The sequence below is a fragment of the Dermacentor andersoni genome, chromosome 5 (genome assembly GCF_023375885.2).
Source record: "Dermacentor andersoni chromosome 5, qqDerAnde1_hic_scaffold, whole genome shotgun sequence".
NCBI classification, from domain to species: Eukaryota; Metazoa; Arthropoda; class Arachnida; order Ixodida; family Ixodidae; genus Dermacentor; species Dermacentor andersoni.
The window spans coordinates 80,358,661-80,383,381 of NC_092818.1; the positions used below are offsets into that span (position 1 = coordinate 80,358,661).

At 46.2% G+C, this 24,721-nt stretch overlaps 1 protein-coding gene and 1 pseudogene across 1 annotated transcript; both read right to left on the bottom strand.

Annotated features, from left to right (window-relative positions):
• Positions 1-11,430, bottom strand: part of LOC126530812 (uncharacterized) — a 31,737-nt pseudogene extending 20,307 nt beyond the window's left edge.
• Positions 11,431-15,542: 4,112 nt separating this feature from the next.
• LOC129385019 (uncharacterized) lies at positions 15,543-24,520 on the bottom strand. The gene is made up of 5 exons (XM_055070815.2): positions 24,436-24,520; positions 22,031-22,173; positions 20,997-21,065; positions 19,862-19,942; positions 15,543-17,551 (listed from the first exon to the last, which is right to left on the bottom strand). Exons 2-5 carry the CDS (start codon positions 22,077-22,079, stop codon positions 17,439-17,441), a joined length of 312 nt encoding a protein of 103 aa, XP_054926790.1. The 5' UTR covers positions 22,080-22,173; positions 24,436-24,520; the 3' UTR covers positions 15,543-17,438.
• Positions 24,521-24,721: the final 201 nt, after the last annotated feature.

A 24,721-nucleotide genomic window follows, 5' to 3' on the forward strand; every position in this document is an offset into this window, starting at 1 on the left:
TGGGATTAGTACTGTGTGCGCACGATTGAATGATGGAGGTAAAGTCTCCCGCTCGAGTGCCTCTGAAGATACTTCATACAATGCTGTTGCCATATCCGTCTCGAACACATTGTAAAATGCTGCGGTAATCTCATCCGGACCAGGAGATTTGCACGAGCTTAGTTCCTCAATAGCCCTATCATTCTCTCCTATACTAATATTCATTTCTAATAAATTCGTTTCCTCTTTTCAGTAGCTTGTGCATTTCAGCCAAAAAGTCATCCTCGTAGCCCGGCCATTTGGCTCACGACAAGCAAACAACTCTCTATAGTAACTTTCAAATGCCGTCATGATTACTTTCTGTTCTCTGAATATCTTACCATTATATTCTATGTCTAATATTTTATTTCCTCGAGCGTACGCCTTTTCATCTGACAAAGCTCGCTTTATTGGTACTTCCCACGTGAGATATTTTTCAGCTCGTGCACGTATAATTGCACCTCTGTATTTACCGTTCTCTAAGATTTCTAGTTTTCTTTTAATGACTTGCAGTCCTTGCGTCATCAAAGCCGGATTAGCTGTTTCGATTCGCACGAAGTCTTCCAGCTCCTGCCGCAGACCCTGTTCCTGTTTTTGAGCTTGATACTTCATATGCACACCACTTTCTATTGCGTTCAATTTTACCCTTTGTTTATATAACTCCCATTTCTCTGCGGCACTGCGTAGTGTGTCATTAAAGAACTGCTCCACTTCTTCTTTTTGTTTTATCTATGAACACGTCATCCATGATTAGCTTGGCGTTCAATTTCCACCTTTCCCATTCAAGTTTCCTTTTTTGCTTTTGGCCGAACTCAAACGTCACTAAAGAATGATCACTGAGAGAAACAGCATCAACATCGTAGTTCTGACACAAAGGCGCAATCCGCGAACACACATACACTCGATCTAGTCGTGCGTGACTGGTGCCTTGAAAGTGTGTGAAGTGCTGGCGACTTCCACCTCTTGCGAACTGTGCCACACCATTCAAAGGAAATTGCTGACGTATTCTTTAAGATACACAACACTTTCGTCATCTATACTAGCAGAGGTTGAATGATCTTTCTGGTTAAGGACACAATTGTAGTCACCCAACAGAATCAAACACCTCTCACAATCAAAATACACAATCAATTCGCGGAAGAACAAACATTTTTAATGCGGCTTTGTAGGTGCGTAGACACAAATAAATTTAAATTTCACTTCCCCGTAAGTAAGATCGCAAAAAACAGTGTCCTTCTGAACTAACCAGGCGGCTAGAAGATGGTAGGGCGAAGTCGAATTCACCAAAAACTCGAAGCAAAGTAGAGTCGCTGCCCGGAAAGGCGGTGGTCCCGGGTTCGAGTCCCGAACCAGGACGAATTTTTCTTCAACTGCGAGGCTTTTCTTTCGAGGAACCCGTATGGGTTTCCTCTTTAGCAATCGCTACGATTGGGTGGGTGTCTGATTTTTCCTTTATTAATTTAGAAAGCTGATTACTTATGTAAACCATGCATTTCTTTAGATAACCATTGATTTTTCTCTAGGGCATGCATGCTTGACTTCATGCTACTTCCATGAAAATCTGAATAGCGTAGCACGCTTTCTTTTAAAATGTTCCACGCATGTGTGCTGTGCGCAATTAAATCGTAATAAAGCAACATTTTTCAAAGCTCTAAGGAGACCTCTTTCTAGCTCCCGTTGCTTTATTGAATATTGTGTATCCCGAAGAACAGTGTGCGTGTGTGTCACCTTCTTTAACAGTGTGCTTGAAACAGCTATACGGACGACGACGAAAAGTACACAAGCGACAGGATGGGTACGTCGTTTGTCTAGTTTTAGCCCTCGTCCATAGCTCTGCTTTAAGAACGCTGTCAAGATGAACCAACTCACCAAAATCAGAGCAATGTTATCTTTTCTCTTCCGGACTCTACCATTGTGGGCCCCCTTGTTTCTTCCACGGGTTATATTTTTGCCATTCCTTACTGTGCAGCTCCTCGTAGTGTACACAAGGTATTCTGACAAGCGTTTTGCTTCTGGCATCTTCGTAAAGTTGTGGAAACTGGTTCTGAAGAGAAGACTATTCTGCAAGTTTCTTTCTCGCCGGCGTAGCGTGGTCCGTTTTTTACTGAAGCGAAGACTCTTCGCTCGCATTGAATGGTTTATTGACGCCTGAAAAGGAACTCTTTCAAATAACACCAAAATTACAAGCTACCTTTCGCTTGACGGTGAGCACGGATACGTTCGCAAGAGCAAACTAAGCCATCGATTCACCCTTTCTAGGAATTTGATCTGCTTTTGCGCTAGAAATTACTATCCCAAGCAACGGAAGAGCTTTTACAAAGCTAGGGGTTTACCTGTGCTCGTGAAAGAGGATGTATATGTGATCCTAATGTTCTTCACACCACTTTGCAACGTTTTCACTTTCAAATTGATGCTCGTGTACTCAGCAGGCTGGAAAACGTGGTTAATACTGAGGTGGCGATCCTCTAAATTTCTTTTCAATTGCATTGCGATTTGCTCGTTCACACATCCCTCCCTTTCCTCTTCGTTACTCTATTTCTCTCTCTCCTCCTTGAGCACTTACGCGGAGGAATGTGCCTGAATGCACATACGCTACTTATATTTAGTTGCCTATATAGGCCTTTTAAATGTTTCACGAAAGCCGACGTATCAGATGCATTCACTGGTATCAAGGAAAGTGGCAGAGGTCCCTTCTCTGCTGCTACCCATTCGTTCTTCGTCCTCAGTTAACATCCAGGTGCCTGGTAGCATATAACTCTAATTGCAGCATTTACTGTCTGATACTTATAAGCTGAATTAGATTCCATCAGAAGCTTTCATGGTGCTTTCAAAACGCACGCAAAATAAATTTTGATGAATAAATATAGTTGGTCTTAGAGCCAGACATCATAGACCATTTTGCATGCTTATGTCTGGTGACCATGTCATAACAACACTGTTATAAGTATTAGTTTTTCAAGAGACGCGGTGCATCGCGTAGAGGAAGCGAACACCTTGGTGTAGTTAACGCCAATCCAAGTATAGACTATATGATTACTTTTTCGGTGTACTTTGATATTACTTGATATGATGATATTAGTTTCATTTACGCTTTATTTAAGATATGCTTTGTGTCTTAAAAGCTAGCCCTGTTACGCAAGTAATACAGCCGGCGTATTGCCCGGCTGTGAATGAATTAGCATTCGGCATGGCTTCTTGTATCACTGCCTCTGTTTCACGCATTTATTATTATTATTATTACTTTGTGAACTCCTCATTTATGAATGTGAAGATCACGCACTGAGGTTCAATTTCCAGTACACTCTAGGTAGGTCAGTTGTTACGACGCTCTTCTGCTGAACAGGAGGTGCAGGGTTCCACTCCCAGCCGCGGCTGCCGCATTCCTCAAGGGTCATGATTCAAACACACTCGTGCCCGTAGCTTGAAATACTCGTTGAAGAGCTACACGTGGTCAGAATTATCCTTAAAACCACCCTCCACGGCGTCATTGAGACCTCGCGTGTTATTTCAAGACGTTCAACCCCTGAATTGCTTTGAAAATTTGATACTTTTCCTAGACTCATTGTAGACACTTTTTTCTCTCTGTGACTCAATATATCGAAAATTCTTGCTCATAAGATGTTAAAGTAGCATGTATTGTAAATGGGCTTTTTTATGCCATTACCGAAACTGGAGAAACAAAAATTGAATGAGCTTTAGACGAACTTTGGCGCGCTGAAGTTCATTATTACCGACGTTCTCAGACCACGGGGAATTAATGAACTAATGAAACTAATCGAGTCCTGAAAAAAAAAACCTCAAGTGCAGTTATTGAACTTGATTTTTGGTGCATTATCAACAGCAGTGCAATCCAAACGAGCAAGCAGAGAGTGCATGTGAAGGCACAGAACTTGCGTCATTACAATTACCGTGGCTTGTCCTTTTTTTTTAATTTTTTTGCATTTTCTACGTTCGCGTTGTGACCAAGAAAGAAGAAGAGCTGAGGCGTCACGAATGCTATAATTCCTGTCGTGTACCACATATCTAAGGCCCAGTACCATTATCGACGCATTTGTATGCCAATTAAAAAAATATTTGAAAACAACGGCACTTGCCGGTGCCGTTGCGGTGCCACGTGGGATATACGGTTTAATGAAACAAACTCATGTATATCTCTAATCGCGCATTCCACGTGCGAGCCCGCTTCAGTGGTGGCGTACAACGGAAAGAAGAGAAAACGATGCGATTTCGCTTTCTGGATATCCCGCCTGATTCATCCATGTAGACATGAATGTTGATGTGAAGTCTTCATATTCTTTGTTCGGTTCTGTATACGGGTTACTGCGGCCGCAGTGCAATTTGGTACGTGTTTACGGCAAAACAACGTAGTACAAGTGTATGACCGATGCAACCATGTGGCCAAGTTCTAACAAGCAACTCAGAATTTAATTTAGTTTTATTATTAGTGCTGTGACGAATTTCAACGGTAGTGTTTGAACAGAGATCGAAGTGGTTTGTGCATTTTGATATGCGCTCTCTTGCAGTTCTAGTTCTTTTCCGCCATTTCTATCACTGCCTTAACAACTAGAATAATATATGTTCGCTGCAGCCAACTTGACGAAAGCTTCATTTGCATGCTCTACTAACACAATCGTGCTTTTGTTTACGGACCTAGAGGTGCCTCTTGAAGTGGTGACAAGAAGGACACCCTGGCAATCTTGCAATTTTGCCTTTTTGAATGAAGGAGGAGGTTTCTGGGAGTTAGACTGGGCAGATGGAGACGTGTACAGAAAGTGGATACAAAAAAATAAAATGCGGGGAAGCATTTTCGACTCGCAACGCCAGACTTGAAGACGGGACGCGCAGCGTCTCTACGCGAAACACGTGCTGATGCCCCAGGGGAAAATGTGGGGGTGAGAATTGGAATACATCACTGGCTGCTCAAGTGAGGCACGCGAAGGGACAAGTACACAAGGGGAGTTTTCCGGGGCGGTGTTGGACAAACGGTGTAGCCACGTGATCTTGACCCGCCTTTTGTATAGCTTGGATAGGTGCCCTTTGCTCTATTTACTATTATTTCTTGTATCCAGATACTTTGCGCGGGTTGCTTTTAGGCGGCGCCACGGACGATCTCGATCTTCTGTTCGGATACTAGAGTGCCAGAGTATCCGGATATCTTTTTTAGATTTTTCCTTCTTTTATTCCTTTCCTTTTTTCTACGTTGCTCCTTTTCAATGTTTTACTTTTGTTTACACCATAAAACAAAACAAAAAACACTGTTGATTCAACAACAATATTAGTTTTCGAATTCTGAGAGGAGAACCACAAATATTTGTGATAGCGTACGTTATCGCAGAAAAATAAATTGTAGGCGGTGAGCAAATCGTGTTTAGCATAGATTACGAATAGATAGGCCTCTTTTCTGATATGCACTATCTTCAGCATGGGGCAATGTAGCTGATTAAGTATTTATTCATGCATAGGTTACAAGGCTTCAGCGGATTAGCTGTCCGCATAACTTCGTCATAACTTTGTTTGCTCGTTTCTTGTAAGAATGCATATTTGCGCCAAGTGCAGGTCCCACTTTACAATTGTTTTAATGGAACAGCAGATTAACTTGACCTCATGACCTAACCTTTATTTGCAATCTCACTTTTATTTGTATTTATCCTTTTAAGTACTTGTTTATTTAGTTTTTACACTAACAGTTGATCGTCTAAGATAAGTAGAGTTCGGTGGTGAAAGAACAGAATATATTCCCTGCAGCACACACAAGTGAAACATATACAATAAGTGTGGTTAGTGCTGGCGTAACTGTAAAAACAAATACGTTATAATGGAATAAATACACACAAGATACCGGAGTATCGCCTACCTGTTTGCATTGCATCACTTCACAGATGGTTGCGCATACCTGTGAAACATTATGCTCACGTTTGGCTTCCGCGTTCTCACGGTGAAACATTATTTGATTGGATTGGATTGGAGAAACTTTATTTATGCCTGCAGTTGGGCGCTCGCGCGCCCCGACGAGGGCCTACGTCATCCTCGAAGTTGCCGTTACTCGGCGCGGGTCTCCGCTCGCCGTTGCCGGCTCGCTGGGTCCGTGCCCTTCGAGCGCCTCGAGGACCTGCTGGACGGCCCAGAGCTGCTCGTCTCGGTCGTAGCTCTTTGCGGCTGCCTCGAACCGCGGTGGGAGTGTTCTTGATTTAGCGTCTTCTGGATATTTAATGCAGTCCCACAAGATGTGCGTGTAGTCTGCGGTCTCCCTCCGGTAGACTCTGCACATATCTGTCGGATATGTCTCGGGGTACATGCGATTCATCAGTTTCGGGCTCGGTAGCGATCCGGTCTGGAGCTGTCTCAGTACCACCGCTTCCGCTCGACTCAGTCTCGGGTGCGGGGGTGGAAGAGTCCTGCGAGCCAAGCGGTAGGCCTTCGCGATTTCATTGTAATCCGTCATGCGGTCCTTAGTTCCGAACCACGTCGGACGGTCTGTCGCCGGGGCGCGGTCGGTTAGCGCTCGCGCCGCGGCGTGTGCCGTCTCATTATGGTTCTCATTGCGTTCCGACGCGTCGCCCGCGTGCGCCGGGAACCACTTGAGTCGTACTTTTCGTTCGTCTAGTTTTACCGCTCGCAGTACGCGCTCAGCCTCCCTGCAGATTTGCCCTTTGGCGAAGTTTCGCACCGCCTGTCTTGAGTCACTCAGCACCGTGTGGCAGTCTGCGTCGGCGATGGCCAGGGCGATGGCTACCTCCTCCGCTTGTTCCGCTTCGGTGCTTCTCACGCTCGCTGCCGTTCTCGTGGCGCCGGTTGACGCCTCTATGACGACCGCTGCGAAGGCGTTCCGTTGATATTCGGCCGCGTCCACGTACCGCGCGTGTTCGTCGATGGCATGCTGGTCGATGAAAGCCTTGGCTCTCGCCGCTCTTCTTCCCTTGTTGAACTCGGGATTCATGTTTTTCGGTATGGGGTCGATTCTGGTCTGGCGTCGGACCTCTTCGGGGACGGGGAGCTTCATCTCCACCTCGTTCGAGCGTCTTATTCCCAGATCGTCCAGTATCTTCCTCCCGGCTTTGGTCATGGACAGCCGTTCCAGTTGAGAGGTCCGTTGCGCTTCGGCTATTTCTTCGAGCGTATTGTGTAGCCCGAGTTCTAACAAGCGGGTCGTGCTTGTGGACTCGAACAGGCCCAGCGCCATCTTGTACGCTCTTCTGATGAGCACGTTGATCTTGTTTCGTTCGTGTTGCAGCCATCTGTGGTAGGCTGCAACGTACGCGACGTGGCTGATGACGAAAGATTGGACGAGCCTAATTAGGCTCTCCTCTCTCATGCCAGCCTTTCGGGAAGTGACTCGTTTGAGGAGTCGAATCGCGTTGGCTGCTTTTGCCTTGAGACGGGTGATAGTTTCGCCGTTCCTTCCGTGCTTTTCGATGACCATGCCTAGGATCCTAATTTTGCCGACCTCGGGGATCACGTTTCCGGATTTGGTCACGATTCTGATTTTTTCGCTTTCGCGTTGTCTGGTCTTGCCTCTGCTGTATTTGGTAGGTGGGAGTATGAGAAGCTCCGATTTGCTCGGCGAACAGCTCAGTCCGCTGCCTTCCAGCTGGTCTTCTATTGCGTCGACGGCGGCTTGCAGCGCGCCCTCTATGTGAGCGTCGCTGCCACCGGTCACCCATATCGTGATATCGTCCGCGTAGATGGTGTGCCTGACGTCTTCGATGCGCCCGAGCTTTTCGGCCACTCCGATCATTACAAGGTTGAACAGCATCGGCGAAATGACCGATCCCTGCGGTGTTCCGGTGCTCCCGAGCTTCTTCTCTTGCGTCTGTAGGTCGCCTGCTCGTAGCTCGACGGACCTGTCCGTGAGGAAGTCCTTGATGTAGTTGTAGGATCTTTCCCCCATGTTGAGCTTGGAGACTTGGGACAGAATCGCCGAGTGTTTCACCTTATCGAAGGCGCTCTGCAGGTCGAGCCCTAGGATGGCTTTGTTGTCGCGGGCGCTGCCACCATCATCGATGAGTTGGTGTTTGAGCTGCAGCATCGCGTCCTGCGTGCTGAGATGCTGTCTGAAGCCGATCAAAGTGGCCGGGTACAGCCCTTCTCGTTCCAGGTAGTCTTGCCACCTGTTGAGCAGGACGTGCTCCAGCACCTTGCCCACGCAGGACGTGAGCGAGATGGGCCGGAGGTTATCCGTGTCGGGCGGCTTCCCCGGCTTGGGGATCAGGATGGTCTTGGCTGTCTTCCACAGCTTTGGCAGCGCGCCCGCTCTCCAGCACTTGTTGTAGTATTTTGCGAGCTTTTCAATCGAGCCGTCATCGAGGTTCTTGAGCGCCTTGTTCGTGACGAGGTCCGGGCCGGCTGCCGACCGGCTGTTGAGGTCGTGCAGGGCCGCACGTACCTCCTCGACGTCGATGTCACGATCGAGCTTCGCGTTAGGCAGGCCGCTGTACGGCGCGTGTTGTTCAGTAGGTGTAGTCGGCAGGTATTTGTCGTTAATGCGCCTGGTGACTTCATCGACGCCGTGTGCTGAGACCGCCCGATGTATGAGCCTGGCGAGTCTGTCCCTTTGGTGCGACTTGGTCTTCGTTTCGTCGAGCAGGTGCCGCAGTAGGTTCCACGTCTTCCCGCTATGCATCTGCCCGTCTGCCGCGTTGCAGATCTCGTTCCACTGTTGCATGCAGAGAGCGCGGCAGTGATCCTCGATCGCTCGGTTCAGCTCCGCCACCTTCTTTCGCAGTCTGCGGTTAAGCCGTTGTTTCTTCCAGCGATTGAGTATCGACTGTTTGGCCTCGATGAGATGCGCAAGCCGGCTGTCTACTTTGTCGATCTCCGCGCCCGTTTCAATCTCTTTGGTCGCGTCGCGTACGCTCTTGGTGATTTCGGCCGTCCACGAGTCGATGTCTTCGATCTCGTCGTCACCGTCGCTCTTCTGGCTTCTGGCGTCTCGAAAGGCATCCCAGTCTATCCATCTGTGAGTTTTGACGCTGGTGTCGTTGTGTTCCGGTATGCCGATCTCCACGATGGTGTGGTCGCTGCCTAGGTCGATCCCCGTGTTTCTCCAGGTGATCGCGCCCCGGATGTCGTTCTTGACGAACGTGAGGTCCGGAGTGGTGTCCCGGGACACGGAGTTACCAATTCTCGTCGGATGTGTCGGGTCCGTGATGAGGGTGAAGTCGAGTTCCGTGGCGTCTTGGTACAGGTCGCGGCCCTTTGCTGTGTACTTGTTGTAGCCCCAGGCAGGGTTCATCGCGTTGAAGTCTCCGCACGCGATCAGCGTGTTGCGGCCCGCTGCGGTGCTGGCTCTGTGCAGTAATGTCTTGAATCTCTGTTTTCTCTGAGATGGGTTGCTGTAGACGTTGAGCAGAAATATGCTTCCTTTCCTCTTCTTGCCCGGGATGATTTCCGTGAGTGTGTGCTCGATCTTGTTATTGCTTTGCAACTCATGTTCGACGAACGTGAGTCCCTTCCTGACCAGGGTGCACAGGCCTCTGCCGTCGGGTGGTCCCTTGTGCACTCTGTAGCCGGGGAGGGAAGGTGCGTCGGTTAGTGTTTCTTGTAGTAGTATAACGTCTGGCTTGCGCGCGGCATGTACGATGTGCTGTTGGATGACTGCCTTCTTCCTTCCGAAGCCGCGACAGTTCCACTGCCACGCGGTTACACCTGCTGCTGCTGGTGTTGCGTTGGCGGCCATGATTGCGTTGGCGTGTACGGGGCTCCCTGGTTGGGTGGATGATGCGCGAAGAGGGGCGCAAACGTCGGGTGGCCTACCATCGGCTGTAGGGTCCTTTCGATGTAGGCGAATCTGTTCGTGTTATCGGCTTGGTAGGTCTTCATTGTTTGTTTCAGTGCTGTCACTGCTGCGATGTTTGTCGTGATTAGCTGTTCGAGTTTGCTGAACGCCGCTTCGAATTTCGCTTCGAGGCTGTCGATGCGATCGTTTTCTGTTTGCGTGCGCGTGGCCTCGATGGCTCGCTTCTTCGGTGCCGGTTCCTCTATGGCTTTCTCCGGGATGTTCGTTGTCGTTTCCTCGGCCTTGCTTGTGCTTGGCGTGGGTCTCTGTAGAGGCTCGTCGTTGCCTAGCAGCAACTGATGAATCTCGGCGATCTCTTTCGTGAGGTTGTTGATGGTCGCTCGCAACGCCGCGTTTTCTTGTCTTAGGAGCTCGTTTGCCTCCCGGACCTTATTAATATCTTCTTTCTTCGTGGTTTCGGTGATTTTCTGCGCGTTCCTTATGTCGTTTCCTTTCGCTGCGTCGACCCAGCTCACTCGCTCACGTGATGGTGACGTTTTCCTGCTGAGGCTTCTCTTGCAACAACTGCTGTCTCTGGATTTGGGCGCGCGGTTTTCCGATGGGGTCCTCGACTTTCGCGCAGCTGGCGGCTTGTCGAGTGGCGGGAAATCGCTCTCCGACAGCAGCTGGCGTTCGGCCTGTCGGCGCTCCCATTCTCGCTTGCGCACTACGTAGGGAACCTTGTATTTCGCCTTGCACGTTCGGTCTCCGGTCGGGTGTTCGCCTCCGCATAACTGACATTTTGGGGTACAGCGATGGTCTTCTGTAGGGTTCGCGAGTCCGCAGGCCAGGCACGTCTTGATTGTGGGGGTCGGGCAAACGTCCTTGCGGTGTCCCACTCGGCCGCACTGCTGGCAGACGTCGATCTGTTTCTTGTAGAGGCGGCACGGTATCAGGGTGACTCCGTATCGGACAAAGTTCGGTACCTTGGGCCCCTGGAACACCACAATCGCAGTGGTCGTGCTTCAAATCCCTTTTGAGGCCACTGCTAGCGGGTTCCTCTCGTTGACGATCTTTCTATCTAGCTCTTCGGCGCTCGCGTCGATGGGGATGCCTCTGATGACGCCCTTCACGGTGTCGTGAGGTGCCGTGCGATATGCGCTGACCTCGTAGGGTTTGCCTTGAATAGATATCTCCTGGATTTTAGTGTACCTTGCCGCGTTGTCTTCGTTCGGTGTACTTACGACCATGATGTTCTGTTGTGTGTTGGGGCAGATGGTGTCCGCGGCGCTTTCCTCGCTCGTGATCTTGGCCGCAGTGAGTATGGCCGCAGCGACGGTGGTGGTGCCGGTCTTGACGATGTCCAGTCCCCCTCTGGGTCTGACAACTATCTTGGTTTCTTCTAGTGGCATGGCTGGCATGCGTGCTGCCTTGATGGCCGAGGCTCTGGCGTTCTTGTAGAATTTTGACCTCGTGCTTGTTTGACTCCCGGCGGGTCCGTCGGGCTTGCCGCTGGCGGGGGTCCGCTGGCGCAGCCTCGACATGCGTTCCCCCGCGAGCGTCCATCCGGCGTCGCTGTGGTATTCCTCGGGTGAGATCTCTGTTCCCTGAACTTGAACGCACATGTGATTGTCCACGATCATTGTTGTTTCAGAGGGCGCCTCCATCTCGGAGCTGACGAGCGGCAGCCGCCGGGATGTACGGCAGGCCGCTGTCGGTGCGATGGTGTTGTTGGGCCGAGTGTCCGCAGAACACGCCTAAGCCTAGCAATCCTCCGCACGGCGGCAGTAGATGCAGTCACCAAATGTGGCAAAGAAAAACGCACCTCTGGGGTCAGCTGGTATCGCTCGATGCCGCTCGCCTTCACGGACACATTGGTGCAAGCAAAACTTTGGTACGAGGTAATTAGCACTGCGTAATTGGCTAGCAATCACGGAGCCGATCTCTGACTAGGGACGAGCGCTTCTTCTTCCAACATTTCAGCGTGCTTACGAAGCACGCTGAAAGAAACTTGATGTTAAATGCATTCGGAACAATTGTTGTTTCATTAATGTTAAGAGAGAGGTCACACCAATGAACAATCTGTGTTAGCGGAAATCGAGATTTTTCTTTTCTTTATTATTGTGCATTACTGTCAAAGTGCCAGTCACTTAGATGAAGAACCAGGAAATTAACTACGACATAATGCGAGCGAGAAGAGATAGGGGTGACGTGATGCCTAGAAAAGTGCAGTTCGGTGTAACTAAAAATATGGCAGGATTTTGCATGAATTCAAAAGTATATAAAAAAATCTGTGTATGGTGGGTCCAATACGAAAGAACCAGGGGCCATCGCAGAGAGAACAGTGGTTATGGCTACGAAAGCCTCATTAAAAGCGCGACCACTGGCGATTATATGGCGTGGCCTTGCACGCGTAAGGGCTTGTCCAAGTTTACACCTTTATTGTTTATGTTTTTGTGCTGATACACTCTAAAAACTAAGGGAGTGCCGGGCACTCTCTTTGAGGGAGTAGCTGCTTGTCCCATATTTCACTCTCTTTTCGAGAGTAGATCGACCCTCTTTAAGAGAGAGTAGGTCAACTCCTCCTGACAGAGTTTTGTTACTCCACCGCAAGGGATTGCTAGTACTCTTCCGCAGAGTGATAATACTCTTCTCACAGGGAGTGCTAGTACTCTTCCGCAGAGTGCTAATACTCTCCCCGCAGGGTTAATAGTACACCGCCAGACCGAGTACTTCTACTCCCCCAAACAGAGTGCTTGTACTCCTTCAGAACAGAGTGCTAGTACTCTTCCCAATACCCTCTTAGCCAAATCCTGGTCACGCATGCAGGCAGGAAATCAGATCAAATTAGGGCCGCTGATATACTGTTCCCTAGGCGGCTCCTCAGAGACACTGGCCCGATTCCAAGCGGCCTTCAGAATAGGCGTGAGCAAAGTTATGCAGGATTTTAAAGTCATTTTTTCCTGGCTATTTGCTGCCTACCGTGAGGCGTGACTGCTCTGAAGCGGCCTATGCGTATGCGTCACGAACGCCACTGAGGAGAAAAAAAAAGCGAATTAACACTTAATCTGCAAATATCTTCGCAAATTTCACAATCAGGAGTCACACAATGTAATTAGAATACAATTGTCAAGGGGATCACATACTTATCAAGAAACACAATGCTCTATACATCATGTGGATTCGAACCCGCGTACACTCGCATTTGTACAACTCAAAACAGACATCATAACCATTACACCACAGCGCCGTCACACCCAGACGTGTTCTTTTAAAGGTTATATATATACCTAACGTATTTGATGAATCGGCTGTGGTGGGTGGGGTTTCTCTGCAGTGTGCTGTGCTGTTGTGTACTGGAATACGTGTGCGTTTGCATCATTTCCATTCCTTGCTACGACTAACGAAGGAAGAGAACGTAGACGACAACGTGAGAACTATTCACGGCTTGTCGTCACCTCAGGAAAATAACAAATGTGCCGTTCAGCTCATGATCGAGTGCTTCTCCAGTCCATGTTCTCCAAAATACGCGGATAAAACGTATTGCGCCAACCATCCACGTATGTGAATTTAATTCGCGCGTATACTGGTGAGCAACTGCGACGCCAGTACCAGGCATTCCGACGTGCCTCACGCTGCCGTGTAGGCGTTCTTTTCAAGTGCATTAGTTTAGAGTTTGGTTCAGTCCGCTGTGAGCTGTTGTCCTGCATTAGCAGCGGATCGTTAGCGTTTTGAAGCGCATGCATTCCAGCATTTGGAGACTGCTTATGCCGATAGCCGCGTCAAATGCATTGGCACGCATGTTTAAATGACTAATGTGTCCACTTGTTACGCGTGCACTGCTCGTATCCTGTGGCAGTGCTCGTTCTAAAAGCTTCGAAGACCATCTACACTCATGCGTGTGTTCAATTTATATATGCACAGGATGGACTTGCCGGCTAGTTGGTTGAGCATTTTAGAAGAAACAGCGCAACACAAGGACGACGCAAAAACATGCCACACCACGAAGCGCTGGTATGGTTGATGCTTTTTTTCGTCCTTGTGTTTGCGCTGTTTCTTCTTCCACGATACACGCACACCACAGGTACGCGAAAGTTTAGGAGCATAAGTGGTTAACTCTGTTTTCCCCGTTTTCTCTCAGTGTCAATGGCACAGTGCGTTGCCCGGAATTGTGCACGCTTACCCCCATATGCAGAAATGCATCATAACTTGAAGCCCATGCTTGACTTGATCTAAACGACGCAAGTCGTGAACGCACCAAAAGAAAGGCAGTGAGCGTCTTGGGGGACGTTCGCACCAGGCGTCGTTTATATCAAGTCAAACATGAGCTTTGTATTAAGATACATTTCTGAATACGGGGGCTAGACATCTGCTTCTTCCAGAAAATGTCGAAGAAACGCCCGCCAAAACCAGGCACATTCGTAAACTTAACTAGGCAATACGAAGCTCCATAGAAAAACAGAAGAGTGGTATTAAAAGCTTTCAGTATTTTTCTTTACTCCAAAATAGTTGCGCTCTCGTGGCTTCACTGTACAGAGATAGTGCAGCGTTAGCTAGAAAGCATGAATTTCCTAACTCCATGCCAAAATAAGCTTGTAAAATTATTTAGGTGCTAGAATCCAGGGTTTGTAGCGATCCTTGAAAATCCTTTATTTCTAGAATGCCATTTTCAAGGCATTGAAAACCCTTGAATTTTTAGAAGTACTGGAAAGTCCTTAAACTTGTACACTTGGCTAGACTTAGCAGACATTGCCAAGCGCTTTTTTTCCCTTCTGTGACACTTTCGCATGTCACAGAAAATTGTCTCTGGAGGTAATAGAAGGAAAGCGACATCCTTAAAGTTGAAATTACAAAGGAGCTGCAGATACCAGTTTTATTCACATGGAACCGGCGACAAATGTGCTTGGAGGAGCAGAAGCAGGAAGCTCAACAGTTGAGGCATTCGAAGAGAAGCCGTGAAGAGTAAATTGAGAGCGACAGACACAATAAAAAGAAATTAGAAATGACTATTGCTTATTTGATGGTGAGAAAAGCTGAGGCAACAGATGACATCACATACACTGTCAAACCAAACAGTATTCAAAAACTGCAAATGTTGCAGGTCCAAGTAGTTAATTGTGCTATTGCAGAAAAACTTTGAGCGCTTTCTTGAAATGCTTCCTTGTGTGCGTTTAGTGGTGGGCGGTGAAAGGCAAATTAGCAGTCTTTCAAATGTTTGAAATCACTGAAATGCGATTTGTTTTGTTTTCTTTAGTTTGCATTAAAGTTAACGGTGTTCTTGAACAAGTTATTGCCTGTCGAAACTACTACACACATTGCACGAGGTCCTTGTAGTTACTGTGTCGGGGCCTCGAAAGTCGTTGAAAACCATTGAATTTTTTTCTTCAATATTGCTACGAACCCAGTAGAACAACTGTCATGGAGTAAAAACCTTGGCTGAACAGGGGCTTATACGCAGAGCACAGGAAGACTAGAAATGCAGTAGTAGGCATGGAGGGCCCTGAAAAAATGTGCCACATCCGCTCGTCTGCCTTATGTTTCTGCAACGACTGTCGCATTTTTAATAGAAGTGCACTTTCTGTTCTACTCCAATAAACGCAACATTACGAACACCAGTGTGGGGCAGTCCTTCAGCCAACGCAGAACTTTTTCTGTACATCCGAGTCAGCTCTGTCATTTTTCCAGCATTGTAGTACAAGATTTGTTAAACTGGTTTAGCAGAATATGAGCAGTATACTCTTAAATTAGCTGTTTATTTGTATGCACAAGTTCAGGTCCTCAGTTTGGTTGCATGACAAATTTCCATACCTCAATAGATACAAGAAACAATTTTATTACAGTTTAATAAAATCCAAACAGTAATAATCACAACAATATAATGACATACATTTCTTTTGGTACGTATACAGCCCATGTCTTGGCAGTGTATAAATTCAACTATACACCGCAAGTACTGTGTCCTGACCACTATTATTCACATGTGTAAAACCTTCACAGCAATTCAACAAATATCACAGTAATTAGTGACATACACTTTGTAACTGCTTTACATGAGCATAATGTATACAAATGCTCCCTGTGTACCTACACATGACTAGTGCCACCCGAGTACTATTACTCACAGGTGTAAAACCAACAAAGCAGTTCTTTAAAGAATATCACAATGCTTAGTGACATACATTTTCTAACTAGCTTATATAAGCTTTATACAAACATGAGAACATACACAAAGCTAGCAGTGCACCCGCATAGAAGTGCGGCCATCTGAACACGATTATTTGCAAGTGTAAGCTCAACAGAACAGTTCGTTATAGTGACGCACATTTTGTAACTGCCTTATACAAGCTTAGTGCAAGCACAAGAATGCAGAAAAATATAAATTAAAAACTTGCTCTATGCATACACAAACAGATCAACACAAATGGTAAACACCGCTTTGAAGACAAATGTGACTGTGGCAAAGCGCAGTGCTGTGCCAGTTGAAATTGCCACCCACAAAAGTATTGAGCAATGCTTAAACCACAGGCAATAAAGGGCTGAAAGACTGCGTCTCTAACGTAACTATTTTAATTCAAATTTCTTGAATATAGGGCTCGCTTGCAGATAAGGCATCTGATCCAACTGACCTGATTTTACACCTGCTACATGCATACAATGCACTCAGATATAACTGGTGATATTAATCATAAAAGGCATTTAAAAACTTGATAGTATGATGAAGATGCATGACTAGAAAAGTTCTGTCCCCCTCGTACTTGTTAAAAAGGTGTAAGTACGACACATGTTCTTTTTTTCCTCAATCTTTGCATTAATGGACAGCCGGGAACCTCGAACCGACACAAAAAAAAAAAGATACTGCTATGTTAATAGTGTTATGAATAATTTTTTGTGAAAGCTTTTTTACAGACAAGTTGCAGTCTCGTTTCTGGAGGTTGAGCTGCATCTTGCAAAATAACTTGAAAAGTGGTCACATGGGAGCATGACACTGTATCATAATGTTAGTTTCAGTTGACTCTCTTGCCCTACAAGTCGCTGCTCACTGTGGCCAGTGATGCAACAGCAGTGTCTGTGTGATTTTCAACACACTTCTGTCCTATGCCATTCTTACCAGAGTTGGCGGCACATAGATACCCAAATTTCGATAGTGTTGCTTTCTCAGGTGGTTGCTTTTGATTTGCTCAAAATCAGTTGGCACTTCAGCTGCATCAAACTTCTTTTTTACCTCTTCAACAACAACATCAACAACAATCTTATGACACCTGTGTTGTCCTTCTAGTTGCCTACAAAGACCAGTCAATCTAGCAACAACACTGACAGTCTCTACTATCTTGTAATGGGGGAGAGGTGTGTCCCACCATGTGTTCCACATTGTTGTCACTATGTGGGCTGGCTGGGGAGGCAACAACTGTAATATGTTTGCATTTGCATATATTAAAGTGATGCTTGTACTGTGGTATAACACCTAACTTAGTCTTGCACTTGCTGCACAATAACACTGGCTCACAGTCGTGGTGAAAAGCTTTTGTATGTTGAGCAAATGAGTTGTATCCACTACAAAAAAAGTCAGTGATAGCACACATGTTGCTCTACCAGGCCTGGTGTGGTTCCTTCTGACACTGCTGCTGATGCTGACGTGCTGCTGCTTGCCTCGTACACTGTTGCAGCTGCAGTAGACATGGCAGTCTCTGTATCTATTGCTGCCGTGTCATCTGTCATGGTAACTTCCAAGTGGTATCGGGCTCACTTCTGCAACAGAGATGTTGTTTGCCCCTTGAGGGCTCTCATGATCAGGGCCAATAATTTCGTAGGCATTGTCTCCTGCATCGAAGAACCAATAAGAACAGCATGAATTAATAAACATAGCTCTAAACAGTACGGACATCAAGACTTAACCACAAACTTTGCACATAAGTGACCGGGCTTAATGAATAATACTTGCAGGAGGAGTTGCACAATTGTTTGTGTATATTACAGTAAAGCCTCATCAGAAGATATTCAAGAGGCACGGGAAACATGTCTCTCGAAACCAAAAATTTTGAGACACTGAGGAGCCAGACTAGATCACTTTATTATGCATCATCACTAAAGTATATTTTGATATATCTGAAGGAATAAATGCTCAGGGTGGCTTAAAGGGCCCCTAAACCACTTCTCGACATTTTTTTAACATTTCAAGTAAACACGCGTATCGAAATCAGAATGCCGTAACGATCGACGAAGCCAAATGCCAGAGTGCGTAGCACTGCCGGAGCACCACAATATGAAGAAAATGACCCCGTGCGCCTCTCTGGACCTATCCTGCACCCCCCAGTTTGTCCTGACGTCACCAGGCTGTCTCTGATGATGTCACCAGTTTCCGGTGCTGTCGATTGGTCGAACGAAAGTGTACGACTGCCAGCAAGGCCTGCAAGCAAATACACACACTCCTTCCTCGTCGCGTTGCGCGCGATGCCATTGTGGGCAGCCAATGGGGGCAAAGAACAGAAACGCCAACAGAAGGGTCTCCCTATGAGGCTCTTCAACACGAGTCACCATACAGTTCCGTTGTATTAGCGCCACCCCTCGCAGGACGACGGGCCAGCGCGGCAGCAACAGAGCTCGTTGATGTTGGCCTGTCCCGTAACATTTGGAGGTGTAATAGGCAAGGAAAAGACGATACTGTCCATATGGCGTGTACCAGATGAAAGAGTAAAATGAGTGGGGACTACTTTTCGATAATCAAACACACGTAGCTCCACTATTACTGCACCGTTTCGAAAAATTCTCCTGGCTACCTGTTCATTGCCTTATTGTGTAGAACTGCAACACCGCAACTAAATTTCAACCTCGGTGGTTTAGGGGCCCTTTAAAGAAGACATTCACAGCTTTTTAGTGACTGTAGATTGTGTTAGCTTCCTTCCCAACTTCTGGAATTTAAACACTTCACTTTGCAAGCCTTGTTGCTCGCAGTACCTTTGAGGTGCTCTTAGACGCTCGTCAGCTTCAACTGCCGACACTTTCTGCCCTGCACTGTCCTCGTTGCCCTCCTTTTCTGGTTCATGCTAAAAGAGACATGCGCGATTGACTTGTGTAAGGATTGCGTGATCTTTACGCCCTTCGGAGCACACAAGGTGCACAAAGTGAATGTGTCTGGGTTGTGTCCCTTCGAAGTAGTGAATACTTAAAAAGTCATCCTTAGTCACAAAGGTGTCTCTTGTATACAGTATTGTTAACGTGGCAAACATAGGAAAACCAACCAAACCATTTTCAGATGTCTCTTACAACCAAGTGCATCTTGTAATGAGATTCTACTGTACTGAATATTTTTCAACTATGGATCATCTGCATGTACATATAGTCACAAAGACATGTTGTGTGGAATGGCGAATCGGGAAACAGTTCGTACTCTTACTTTTTGTCCCTAACATAAGCAGCTGATAACAATATGATAAAAAAGCAGGCAATGAGGCTAGAATGGAACATAATCCTTCAGCTCTAAACAGTTTTTGGGCCCACATCATTCCCTCATATGACATAAGGAAACAACTTGATTGCAGTAATGGCTGCATGTGATCTGAGTTGATTGAAACAAACTATACGTAAGGTTGTCCTGTATGTAATTTTATCAGAGTGCTTTTTAGATGTCCTGCTGGTGATCCTAGCTGCGCGATGCTTCTCATGCTTTTTGGCACGATTCCTTTTTTTCCACTCCACTTTTTTTTCAGATTTTCTCCCCTTTCCCTTCCCCCTTGTGTAAAATAGCACACTTGAAGTATCAAATCTGTTGAACTAACGTGTGTATCAAACCTGTTAACATGTGTGCTTCTCTGTGGTCTGTGTTGTATTTTTGCGCTGCACAATTCAATTCAAGATGAAAGATGGAACGTCCCTGCCTTTAGTTTAATTGTGTGTGTGTGTGTGTATATGTCTCTCTCATGTTTTGAAATATATGTACATTCAGGAGTGCCTGCATGCCCTTCTCTCCTGCTCCAGTGACGAAAAGGAGAGCCTGTTTATGCACCATAGTAAAAAATTCGAAGGTTTTCGCTGTGCCCATTACATCCCTTATCATATGGATCTGTCACAATACAGAGTAGCAGTGGTCCATAATACTAGCGCATACCAACATAATTATAAATTAACACATACCGACATGCTGCGAAACAGCTGTTGCAAAGCCGCTGGTGAAGGCAATTTCCGCAGCACTGCAGTGGTACAGCCGAGTTCCACCTGTATAGTGACAAATCCATATGCGTGTTAGCAACTCAGTAGTTGCTGATGGTTTCATAAGCTTTACACTACACAATAAAGTAATCTAGACAACTTTGTTGGAACAAATGCACATAATTAGGTCACCACTTAAACACTAACACGATTAATTGCCCCCAATCTCTCACTCACTAAGGGATAATACTACTGAAACATCGGTGGAGAGCTCAGATTAACACAGCCCATAAAGGACAAGAGTTCTTTGAGGAAAACAGCTATAACAGCGGTTAGTTTTCTTGATCATTTTATGTGGTAGCTTTGATTTAAATGTCATGCAGTACTATAAAATACGAAGTGCCGCATTTCTAGCAGCAGAAGGCGTCGTCAGGCTCATGGTACAACAGATTTTTGCATTGTTTGTCAGTGAGCCGACACATACAAAGAAAACCGAATTCACATACATATACAGTGTCAAGTGCACTTCTCCTTCTGAAAACGCAGCCACCAGTTCCAATGTTGCTGAAAGGAAAGGTTATATAAAGTGCGAGACTGCATGGAACTGCCACTTATGACTGTAAATGTATGGTCTGCTGATTGCAGAGGTAGTCACATGCTATTCCTAGTCTCTTTTAGAAGCATTACTAAAAGAATAAATTAAAATCTATTCATAAGTCACGAATTTCATGCATCCACAGTTTGGCTAAATAACCTGTGAGAAAAAGACATGTTTACCTGGAATAGCAACCTTTTTTCCTGCTGCAAAACTTTCCTTCGAATTAATGAAATAACTTTACAGCGTCATAATGCAGTTCTCGCAACTACTTGCCGGCAGTGGCGAGTTAGTGTTTATATCCGACTCATTGGGCGACAATACTGCCAAACACAAATGCTTCACGGACACGAGAACACGTCCCTTGCAGAGAATAGCAACCATATATGCCTCTGTGAGACATGATCGCACCTTTGTGGTCAAAATGTACATTAGAACGACATCACCATCTCATTAAAAAAAAAAGCCTCCGTACAAGGCAGCCGCCAACTGCATAATGTGAAATTGCAACTGATGTCCACTTACTGGTGGCCTGTGTTTGAGTCACTTTTGGCAGTTGACTGGGTGCTGAGAAATGCACGTCCTGGGTTCTCCCTGCAAAACATACAGGGTTATGTCAAATGTTGAAAATATATATATGCCGGCATTTCATCAGTCGCAAAACAAACGAGTAAACTAATAAACAACTGTAATGTAAACAGAGTACACATCATAAGATAGGCTGTCAACTGTTAATGCATTACGCAAAAACCTAATGCATAGGAAAGACTATATGTATACACACGAAGCTGACACACAATTTAATTCGCTCTAGGTTTTTCCGTGCAGTATATTCAAATTATTATGTCTCGTGGTTAGAGCAAAATTAGTGTAAATTACGAACTAAATTATCTACCCTGGAAACTTTTCTTCAATATGCACCTGTGCGCGCTTCGAACGAGTAGCGTTGTAAAATTTATGTACATGGCATTTAACTTAGTTGCTGAACACGGATTTCCTTTGCCCTGTGTCGTGTACAGTGAGCTACATATATCTGCCCCCCCCCCTTTTTTTTGTACTAGCCATACTGCGTGCCACTGCACCTATACGCACGTCAATAAACCTCACGACACAGAAATAAAAAAAGCGCCAATCACCCATGCCTGCATGTTGTAGTGGGCCTAACCTAACCAAGCATGGGCTGTTGCTTTTTATAGTAAACACAGGCACCGTGCTCATTGCAAGTATGTATCATGTCGCTAAGCAAATATGCAATTTCATTGTACCACTATTTTTTTATCACATGGATATATCTGTTGAGAGGCAAGACAAAAAGCAGTCACTTCTCAGAACTAATCAGCTTTCTTAAAACGCATTTTTAACTTTTCAATGACACTTGCTGCTATGTGTTTGTCTCCAGAGAGCATACTTGATTTGACTTTCCAATCAGAGACATTACATAAATATACCATGTTAAGATGACTGCCTGGAGCACGTGAGAATTTTCATCTTCGTGTAACATACTGTATCTTGATTTTGTTGACATTTGGTCAAATGGTACACCCAATATACCCACATACTAGTTTTCTTGTCCAAATAACATGCCAATGTATTTTGATTTTTTGGCATTGGCTCCTCTGCACTACGTGAAGTCGCGCTGCACTGGCTCTTTCACATCCTCGTGTCCTTGCAGCTGCCTTCTTGCGTTATATAAAGCGGGTGCCTGAAAAATATCGTATGCAAAAGTCAACACAAGGGCATGGTGCAAAACATCAAGACAGTCAAGGCCATGGCAATAAAAAAGTCTTAGCTCTTAGTCTTCCTAGTGAAATGCATGCAAAACATCCAAATGACTGCAACAGTCAACTGCTAAACTAACTTCAATTTTTAGATTTAAGCAAAAAAACAAATAAACCACAGTTCATCCTTGTTTTTCATGAATGTTAGAATACTCCTGCTAATGAATAGAATATTGGTCATTTTCAGACGTCATAGATCTGTCGTGAGTCTGGTGTATCGCAAACACCACTTGTGACACATCCTAAGCACGTGCCCAGTGTGCCCCCCCCCCGCACCATCCCTGGTTGTGCCACTGCTGAAGCCATAATTTGAGGATTATAGCTGCAAACATGATGCTCAGTAGGGATGAAAATATTGTCCTTCAGCTCAATGGATATATGGATTTGCCTATAAAAAAGGGCAACAAGGCTTGTTATGGCAAGCTTACCCACATTTCAATACTAACAAGTTCACTGCGGCCTGCATCTAAGCTTACTAAAAGGCATGAACTTATTTTCATGCATGAGGTGCGCAATGGAGTTCATTTTTGACAGACCCGACTACTGCTGCAGTTTGAAATCTAGCATTTTAGATTCTTGTAGGCATGTAAAAGTTGCAGTTAAACCGCAGTTATTAGTTTATTACACCAACCTATTGTTCTGTGTACGACAGACTGGTAACACGGAATTAAAGCAACATTTTATTTTGATATTTTTTCTCTACTAAAAATATTCAAGCGATAAACACATCTTGATCTGCCATGCTATAGCCAAATGCACACATTACGCTTGTAACCCCCAGAGGAAGGCTGATTTAGCTGTTCATATGACATAACTCTGACACGCCAACTCATATTAGCAAATGCACAGGCATGTCCAAAACAATAAGCGTATGCAAAGCGCCCCCGCAATTGTAATTCCACACAGCAGCCGTTATATTCGATGCCGATGCGTAACTAGCTGCTCGACAATTCACCGAGTTCGTAGACATAAGCATCCTTTCAGTTTCGCACCGTGCACGAAAACCTCAACAGGAGACAAAACCAGACCTATAATCACACCATTTCAACATGAGCAAAAATAGTTCAGTCTTAGGGATAAACACTGTGAGAGCGATTTAGTGCGCGACGGCGACGAGCGACGGCTTCGAGCGACAAAACGGGCCGTCGCTTGAACAGATGGCTCAGTTCTGGAAATCTAGAAATCGTCGCTCGTCGCCCTGAAGTGCTATGAGCGACTAGCCAATAGCGCGAAGCCGGAACTGGATGTACATACATCGCTCAAATACTACCGATTGTCGCGCGGAACGAGCAAATGATTCAATTTTTATACGTGCAAGGATAAGAACGTACTGCAAGACCTCCGGAAATATTTTATGCTACTTTTTATAGTAAAATACATCCACGTAAATTACTAAAGCACGCGTCACGCGTGACTGCAGCCCTCATGCCGGCAACACCGGGGAGGCGTCGCTCAAAATCGTCGCTCGCACGGAGTACGACTTGTAGGCGATGAGCGAACGCGACAGCCATCTCCGTCGCGTCGCTTGTAGCTGCCGCGCGCAAGATCGCTTATATGGGGTTTATACTTTTTTCAGCATAAAACATGGATTCCTCATGCGTTTTCAGTAAGTTCAAGATAACGCGCCCAACTGACCTCTTGCAGCATGCAGCTGAATGCCTGCGGCAAAGTTTCTAACTAGCACTGGTGCTGCACGTAACTTCAGTGGTCGCAGATTCCCCCTGCGCGAGACACCGTCAAGCGCGCGGTTTACTTATAAAAAAAAAGCATGCTGCCAGCAAAATGACGCCTTCTATTATGTGATTCCTTAGTTCAACAGCGTTCCGTACACAGTAGACTGCCAAACTGAATAAATTCAAACACACAAAACGCACGCTAATCACGCACCGCATAGGCTCGGAATCACGGGCTGGTGAACTAACCACTTCAAGCGTCCTCTCGCCTGGCGTCTTATTGAACATACCATAGTTCTGGCAGCGTTTGCGATTTTTAAAGATCTTACGGACGACGGCAAAGTGATAAAATCGCATGCAGTTATCGCGACGACTGGCTTTTTCGATTGACATCGAGAGACACAGCGCGTATGCCTAGTCCTTTGTCAATCGCGTCGGCTAAGCGCAGCGACGACTTCCTGGCGATAGCATGACATATACGGACAATGTGCACCTAAGTTAGAATTCACTTACCGTGGAGGATTTGCTGTTATATCCAAGGCATGACGAACGACTGTCGTGTTTTCGTGGCGACGCGAGATGGCTGATATACGATCTCTCTTGGCTGGCCTTTGCTGCTGCTGCGCTGCTTGGCGGACGGATCTACTTTCTCCGCTGCTGTGTTGTTCCGCGATCTTGAGCGCGCGCGCGCGCGGCGGAGCCACTCCGAGTGAAAAAGTAGAGCGCTCGCTACGCGTTCCTTTGAACTGAGGCGGCCTATTCTCTTAGAAGCAAAACGATGTGTTCTTTGCTCAGCGTG